The sequence below is a fragment of the Balaenoptera musculus genome, chromosome 6 (assembly GCF_009873245.2).
Source record: "Balaenoptera musculus isolate JJ_BM4_2016_0621 chromosome 6, mBalMus1.pri.v3, whole genome shotgun sequence".
Classification (NCBI taxonomy): domain Eukaryota; kingdom Metazoa; phylum Chordata; class Mammalia; order Artiodactyla; family Balaenopteridae; genus Balaenoptera; species Balaenoptera musculus.
The window spans coordinates 22,464,344-22,473,769 of record NC_045790.1 but is presented as its reverse complement, the minus strand read 5'-3'; the positions used below and the strand labels follow the sequence as shown (position 1 = coordinate 22,473,769).

Below are 9,426 nucleotides of genomic sequence, written 5' to 3'. Positions count from 1 at the left end.
AGTGGCTGAAAAACTTGACTGTATAATCTGGGAACACCCAGAAATGTATCTGGGAACCACTGAAAATTTTACAATTTTTAACACTTTCTTTAAAAGTCAGAAAATAGTACATATTCATCATATAGATTTAAATGGAAAAATTTCAAAATTGATCAACTACAATAACCTCACAACGGTGGCATGTTCCCTCTTCTTCTATTTTCTACATAACATATTTTTATTAAATTTACTGGTACATAATTCACAAAGAATAAAATCAAAAGATTTTTACTATACAGTAATTAATGTATTCTGGCAAATATATGTGTATACCCATATAACTATCACCCCAATCAAGATGTGGAACATTTTCATCACCCCAAAAATTCCCCATGCCTCTTTCCAGGCTATATCTTGCACCCTCAATCCCAGCAGCCACTGATCTGATTTTTACTATCACAGCTTAGTTCTGACTATTCTAAAACTTCAGATAAATGAAATTATATAGTACATATTCTTTTGTGTCCAGATTATTTCACTCAAAATTATGTTTTTGAGATTCATTCATCTTGTTGCTTGCATCAGTACTTTGTTAATTCTTATTGTCGAGTCATGTGTCACTGTACTACAATGTGTTTACCCATTCTTCTAATGATAGATATTTGAGTTCTTTCCATTTTTAAAAATTGTTATAATTAAAGCTACTGTGAACATTTTTGTACAACTCTTTGAGTAGACATATTTTAATTTCTCTTGGGTTAAAAACTAGGAATAACATTGCTGGGTTGTTTGGTAAGTTTATGATTAACTTTATAAAACATTTCCAAACTGTTGTCCAAAATGACTGCACCATTTTACATTCTTAACAGCAGTTTACAGGAGTTCCAGTGGCTCCCAATCTTAACCAACATTTGGTATTGTCAGTCTTTTTTTAGCCACTCTATTGGATGTGGAATGGTATTTTATTGTGATTTTAATTCGTATTTCCCTCATGACAAACGATGTTCAACATTCTTTCATGTGATTTTTGGTCATTTGCATGTCATATCTTTAATTGTCTGATCAAATCTTTTCCCCCTTTTCATTTGTTTTTTTAAACTGGGTTTTTATTACTGAGTTCTTTATGGAATATATTCTGTATAAATTTCCTTAATAGATATATGTGTTGCAAATATTGGCATTTTCTACAAGCATTTGCCTTACTTCTTATTTCTTTAATTGTCTTTGAAAAAGCAAGTTTTTAAATTTTGACAAAGTCATATTTATAACTTTTTAAAATTATTGATGCTTTTGGGTTCTAAGAAATCCTTGCCTACATCCAGATTTCAAAGTTATTCTCTCATAATTTCCTCTAGAAATTTTGTCTTTTACATTTATGCCTATAATGTATACTTTTCTGTTTAATATTTGTGTATGTCTGAGTTAGAAACCAACTTCATTTTTTCTCCAAGTGGTTAACCAGTTATATCAGCTTTAGCTTTTAAAAAGACTATATTTTCCCTTTCAAATGACCTTAGTGCCTTTAAAGTCAATTGACCATATACATGTGGGTCTATCTGGACACTCCTCTTCTATTTGTTTATACTTAGGTCAGTATTACATTGTCTTGAATATTATAGCCCGAGAGGATGTCACAAAATCAGGTAGTTTGTTATTTTCCAAAATTGTTTTAGTTATTTTAGGGCTCTTGAATTTCCACAAACATTTTATAATCAGCTTGTTAATTTGTACAAAGTAGTCAATTGGGATTTAGATAGAGATTGCACTGATTTAGTAGATAAGTTTTTTTGAGAATTCATTTCCTAACAATTTCAAGTTATCCAGCCTATGATCATGATATGCTTGCTTTGTTATTTATTTACTTGTTTATTTTTTTAATGTCTTCTTTAATGTCTCTCTGCAACATATTCCAGTAATTATTGTCTAAGTTTTGCCCATTCTTCATTTTATTTCTTAGAGTTTTTTCCTTAGTTTGTTTGATTTGGTTTGTAAGGATATTGGATTTTTTTTCATTTTCCTACTTCAGTTATTTATTCTTAGTATTCAGAAATACAACTGGACTTTGTACATTGACACTGTAATCTGAAATGTTGTTAAATGAATATCTTGGCTTTAAAATTTTGTAAATTTCTTAGGCTTTTTCTATGTAAACTATCATATCACCTGTGAGTAATGACAATTTTACTAATTTTTAATTCTTTATTGTTTCTGAAATTTTTATTTTCTTGCCTTGTGGATGGGTTAAGAGCCCAGAACAATGTGAATTGAAGTAGTGTATGGTTGGCACTTAAAAATATTTTTTCCCTTGGATTTTTAATCTCTAAAAATATTTCAAAAGCTTGAAGCATACTCTGATTCTTAATCTGAGCTGAATAACACATATATTAAATGAGATAAAGCTACTTAATACAGCAAATGAAGTGCTTCTCAGGTCTTGAAAGGCAGTTAGAATTTACACATACATGTAGATCTGTTCTTGGCCCTTGCCCTGCTTATCCATCCACAGGATACATAAAAGACATTCACTCTACCATCTTACCTTAGAACTACCCACAAAATTTTTTTGGGGGGAGATATATAATTTCATTTTAAGTTTATATTTCCTACAGGATAGGTCTTTTCCTACCCAGAGGCAAAATATGTTTTCTAAAAACTTGATCACTGCCCATTGCATTAAATTTAAATTTAAATGCTCCCTGGGTATATAGACAGTAAAAGTAAGCAAAAAAACTTACAACACATTCATTTTTTTAATATATCAAAAATGTTTCCAAGGCAACATTATTAAAATGATTATACCACAGTTCCTAATATAACACCAAGCTCTACTAGGAAAGTACAGAGAGGGCAGAAATGTTTCATCCAGTCAGTGGTTTAGGTGCTTTTCTTTTTCTCACCCAGTAAATTCACAGCAGCTTTCTTGGCTTCTTTAAAGATGGCATCTGCTGTCTCTTTGGCTTTGTCCTTCAAGTCATTCACTGCCTTGTCTACCTGGGACTCGTGCTTCAGGAAGAAAAGACAGATGATGCGCTTGTAGAGAAGGTCCACTCCATTGACAGGGCTGGGGGCCATGCACCACAACAGGAAGCTGCACTTCAACACGTAGTAGAAGGGGAACCATAAAAGGAAGAGGTCAGAGAAGAATTCGGCAATGCTGAATACACCAAACACTGCCCAGTAGGTCAGCCACTGGGTATCATCTTCTTTGTTGGGGATCTCTATGGCTTTAATTGAGACATAGGCTGGGTAACCAAATCCTATCAGGTTGCAGAGAAGAGAGGCTCCATAACCGAACACTAGGTACAAAGCCACCAGCCCAATGACACTGAGTGTCGTGTAGCTCCAGTTCATGCTGGTGTTGGCCTTGGTGTTTGCCAAGAAGTCAGTCACTGCAGTTCTTCTGATGATGGAATTAGTAGAACCCTTGCCTCATGGCTGCAGACATGGCTGTCACACTGTCACCCGGGGCTGCTCCTAGTGCCAGGTGGCAGATGGGGCGGGAGGCAGGCAATTCGATGAGTCCCTCCACAACCTCCCCACGGCCCCCTCCTTGCCCTGCCTACCCATGCCGCCCCCTTTCCCTCCCCCACCACGTGCTCTGCGGCCAGTGCCACACCCAGGGCAGCAGCCCCAGGAGCAGCTGCTCCTGGCCAGGCAGCTGCTCCCCTCCCCAACCCTACCCCTACCAACACCCCACCACCCTCCAGCCCACAAAATTTATGGGATGCAGCAAAAGCGGTTCTAAGAACGAAGTTCATAGCAATAAATGCCTACCTCAAGAAACAAAAAGAGTCTCAAATAAATGACCTAACTTCACACCTCAAGGAACTAGGAAAAGAACAAAGCCCAAAATTAGTAGAAGGAAGGAAATAACTAATATTACAGAAGAAATTAATGAAATAGATACTAAAAAGACAATAGAAAATATAAAAATAAATTAAGAGCTGATTCTCTGAAAAGATTTTTAAAATTGAGAAAATTTTAGCTAGACTCACCAAGAAAAAAAGATAAAATCAAATAAATTAGAAATGAAACAGGCGATATTACAACTAATATCACAGAAACACAAAGAATCATAAGATATTACTGCCAACAATTATGTGCCAACAAGTTGGACAACCTAGAAGAAATGGATAAATTCCCAGACATACAACCTTACAAGACTGAATCATGATGAAATAGAAAATCTGAATAGACATTACTAGAATCAGTAATCAAAACCTCTCAACACAGCAAATTCTAGGACCAGACTTCATTGGTAAATTCTACCAAACATTGAAAGAAAAATTAGTACCTATCCTTCTCAAAATCCTCCAAAAATTTGAAGAGGAGGGAACTCTTCCAAACTCATTTCACAAAGCCAAGATTACCCTAATACCAAAACCAGACAAAGACACTACAAAGAAAGAAAATTACAGGCCAATACCCCAGATGAACATAAATACAAAAATCCTCAACAAAATATAAGCAAACCAAATTCAACAATACATTAAGATGATCTTACACCGTGATCAAGTGGAATTTTATTCCAAGGATGCGAGGATGGTTCAACACCCAAAAATCAGTCAATGTGACATACCATATTAACAAAATCGAGTATAAAAAGTATATAATCATCTCAATAGATGTAGAAAAATCATTTGACAAAATTGAACCTCCATTTATGATAAAACTTCTCAACAAAGCCAAAAAGAATAAAAGAAATATATCTCAACATAATAAAGCCCATATATGACAACCCCAAAGCTAACATCATACTCAAAGGTGAAAAGCTGAAAGCTTTTTCTCTAAGATCAGGAACAAGACAGGGATATCCACTCTTGTCACTTTTATTCAACATATTATTGGAAGTTCTAGCCAGAGCAATTAGGCAAGAAGAATAAATAAAAGACATCTAAATTGGAAAGGAAGAAGTAAAGCTGTCACTTTTGCAGATGACATGATATTATATATAGAAAATCCTAAAGTCTCCAGCAAAAAATTATTAGAACTACTAAACAAATTCAGTAAATTTTCAGGATACAAAATCAATACACAAAAATATGTTGTTTCTATACACTAATAGTAAGCTATCAAAAAGAGAAATTAGGAAAACTATCCCATTTGCCATCATATTGAGAAGAATAAATTACCTAGGAATAAATCTAACTAAGGAGGTAAAAGACCTGTACTTGGAAAACTATAAGACACCAATGAAAGAAATTGAAGATGACACAGAAGGATGGAAAGATATACTGTGTTCATGCATTGGAATAATTAATATTGTTAAAATGACCATACTACCCAAGGTAATCTACAGATTCAATGAAATCCCTATCAAAATACCAATGGCATTTTTCACAGAACTAGAACAAATAATTCTAAAATTTGTATGGAAACACAAAAGACCCCAAATAGCCAAAACAATCTTGAGAAAGAAGAACACAGTTGGAGGTATCACACTCCCTGATTTCAAACTATACTACAAAGCTACAGTAATCAAAACAGCATGATACTGGCACAAAAACAGACACATACATCAATGGAAGAGAATAGAGAGTCCAGAAATGAACCCACACTTATATGTGCCATTAATCTATGACAAAGATGTCAGGCTATACAATAAAGAAAAGACAGCCTTTTCAATAAATGGTGTTGGGAAAACTGGACAGCTACATGTAAAAGAATCAAACTGGACTACTTTCTCACACTAGGCACAAAAATAAATTCAAAATGGATTAAAGACTTAAATTTAAGACCTGAAACCATAAAAGTTCTAGAAGCAAACATAGGCAATATGCTCTTTGACATCAGTCTTAGTAATATTTTTTAAATATGTCTCCTCAGGAAAGGGACACAAAAGCAAAAATTAACAAATGGGGCTACATCAAACTAAAAAGCTTTCAAGTACCTGTTGTGTATCTTTAGCAGCAATAGTGTAAATTCTTAATCTCAAGACACAGTGAGTAGAGTCATCACCACAGTTCTCCTCTAGCATTATCCTCAGCTGACAACTCAGGAATCCCTTTGCTTTCATAGGACATGGGTTTTCTCAGGCTGTGACTATTCTAGCTCCTCTCCTCTCCCAGTATGGTATGAAGCACAGACTTTGTAATGAGCACAGTAGTCCCTGGATGTTCAGATGATCTGAATGTGATACTGTGCCTTGAATGTACCTTTTCTGTTCATCTAGTAAATCAGCCCATGGGGATATGATTATTCCATTTATTGCACTGTATTATAATTTGACTGTTTATTTCCATATTCATTTTCTTATTAATTTAACTTCTGCTATGTGCAAATAACTGGAATAGGTACTTTAGAGATTAAATATAGAAATGCTAATTCACAGGCCTTCCCAACCCACCTACAACAAAATTCTTTGAATAATACCATGAAATACAAATATAATTCACTTGGACTAACTGAATATGTAATTGTGTCATACATTTTGCCAAATCAGGTGTTGTATTACAAAGATGTACCAAAGGTTTAATAAAATTATATGTGACAGAGCAAATTTATTATTTTTCTGCTAATGGGGAATTAGTATCCTTAGTGAAAAAGTCCTTTACTTAAAGAAAAAATCTGTGGAGCAAAACTCCAGATTATGGGATCATTTTATAAATACTCAATCCAATCCCAAACCCTGGGGGTAGTGGTGGATGGTGAGACAAAAGACCTCATTTACATAAAGTCCAGAAATGCAGTGACCTCAAGCCTCCCCACTGCACTGAGAGTACCAAATGGAATATATCTTACTTGACCTTGTTATAGCTTCCACCCAGCAGGACTCAGGACAGAGGGGGAGAAAAGTTTCCTTCATGAATATAAGGAGGAAAGAGGGAAGGAGGGACAAAGGAAAAAGAGGGGAAGGGAAAAAATTTAGTTGTTATGGACTTTAAGAGATAAAAAGACCAACTCATTTAAAATCAATGATTGTGAATTCACAATTTGACAAATATTTCCTTAGTGCTAGAAACAACTCTTCTGCCCATGAAATTCACATTAAGGAGAAAGAAACACATAAAATTAATGATACTCTCAAGTAATATGAATTCCTGTTTTAGTAGTAATAAAGTACTTGGGGTGCAAAAAAAAAAGCAAAAGACTTCTTGCTATTTTAGTTTTCTACAAGTTATTTGCAAATAGGAAAAAATTGTAAAGTTTAGGAACAAGTTATAAATTTAAAGCATAAAAATAGAAAAAATCTTTGCCGAAGGATATGTGCTAGTGAGTGGAATCTGTAATAGCTACAGAGTAAAGCACAGTCTGGTTTTAATTAAGTTTAAATTAGCTTTACATGAAAATAAATTGGCTTTGAATCTACAAGATTAAAATAATAATATTAACATCTAAAAGAAATGCTGCTTTTTATATCTTCTCAGTCAAACCCAAAGGCTTAGATGAAATAAAAACAGAAATTGTAAATTACCAATTACTTTAATTGTCAGGTTATTTATGTTCATTTGATTCTTTGAAACATTCTTAACAGGCAATTTTAAAATATTAGAAGTTATCAGTTAGGTATATGTAATGAAAATTGATATTAAAATCAAGAGAGTCATTTGAAAGATATGTTGTTTTCTATCTTGAAAAGCTCAGTTCTGCTAAATCAATAGGAAAGTTCATTTATTATTATTAATGGAATACATTTAATAATTTATTTTAACAATAAATTATTGTTAATTATACAAAATCTACTCTCTATGTGTTTTGTTTTCTTTATTCTAACAAAATTAGAACAAGTTTCAACTAAAGTAAACATTCCTCCATTACCTGTTTTTCTGTCATCATTGTTCATCTTTTTCACAAGCAAAAATAGAATTTATTATTGACACCTTCAAATGCCCCCCAACACACATTTGTAAACAATTATAAACAATATCATTCTTGTTGACATATATTCCTAGGAATGATGATGGGGCAGGTCTCTTTCTTTCTTTCTGAATGTATTTAAAATTCATGACAGATGTTAAACATTCGAGATGTCTCCCTGGAACCTCTCCCTAATGTCTCTCTCTCTTCTTCTCCCACCACTCACATTTCTAAAAATTGTACACAGATGCTAATATCCTCACAGAGCTGGGCAAGCTTAGCACTTGAAAAGCCATTAGACTTAAATCTCACATTTCATATATGAAGAAGGGAAAGTCCACCCAGTATGAATGATGTGCCCATGGTGCAGACGTGCTCAGATCTTGGTTCCTGTGATTCTCAAAGAGTTACACCAGTGGCCTTTCCCAGTGGAGCATGTGAGCACTGGACCCAGGGCCTCATAAGTACATGGCTGGAGCAGAGTAATAATTATACTTGAGCCTCAGTTTCCTCCTAGGCAAAGTTGTGAGGATTGAATAAATAAGTATGTATAAAATTATACCCTGGTACCTGGCACCAAAAGGAAAAAAAGTGTTAGTTGAGATAACATAGTCTTTTTAATTTCAAAGAAAGTTTCCATTCCTACTTTAACTGTTATTGTGAAGATTAAATAAATTATGTAATGAGTGATATAACTCTTACACATGTATGAGCATTGAACTCTGGCAGTATCCATGCAAGTAGATCCAATTAGCATCAATTTTGAATTTATTTTAGTCAGAGTTAGTCCTAGACATCTATTTTTCAAGGCCAAAATTGCCTAAATAAATGAATTGTAATTGTCAAATGCCTTTCTCTGTCCCTCTTCAATTCCTTAGAATCTATGTTCTCATCAGCTGTTCCTCTCTTCCACCCCTGAATCCTATCTCTTAATATATCTTGTTGTCTACCTAGTTTTTGCTGGTCCAATTCCTTTCTTACCTCCATCCTTCTTCAGTGATACTACTTGCTGCTTTCTCTAACAATCCTGTATGGAAAACGTGAGTTCAATTTTCCTAGAAATTGTAAGTCAAGTTACCCAGAGAGCCAGATAAGAAAGAGTATACTGTGAAAGAATGAGATTAGTAATGATGTTAGCTGCAGCAGCTTAAAGAATAATACTTCCTGTTTCATGAATGTCAGCTATATACCAGGTAGTGTTCTTAGAAAGTGTCACACATGAGTTAATTTAAATTCTTGAGAAACTCGAAGGGTTAATATTATTATCCCCATTTTTAAAATTAGAAATTTGAAAAATGTAAGCGGTTTATAAAACCTGCATGATGTACACAGCTGGACAGTGGCACCCCATGTTCGTGATCTCTAAATGTACCATTGAGATGATGCACATCAAGGTTTGAATCCAATCAACTTAACTAAGGATGGTCCTAGAAAAATAAACTTTTGAACAGAAAAGTTGAAACCTAATTAACTACTTTGTAACATATTCGAAGTAAACATGTATTAGTAGAGGGAGGGTGGTGAAAATTCTCAAAAACCAAACTTTGGCATTTTTTGTCCAGGACTTTTTAGAGGGTAGAGAGAAAAAGAGAGGCAAAAGCATTTTTTTAGAAGATGTATTCTAATGTATCTCATGAATTATCCATAACA

General features: G+C 34.0%; 1 protein-coding gene across 1 annotated transcript; it reads right to left on the bottom strand.

Annotated features, from left to right (window-relative positions):
- Positions 1-2,739: 2,739 nt before the first annotated feature.
- LOC118897157 (receptor expression-enhancing protein 5-like) lies at positions 2,740-3,424 on the bottom strand. The gene is given in 2 exon segments (XM_036856055.1): positions 2,740-3,369; positions 3,371-3,424. Coding segments are annotated over 2 exon segments (570 nt in total). The 3' UTR covers positions 2,740-2,853.
- Positions 3,425-9,426: the final 6,002 nt, after the last annotated feature.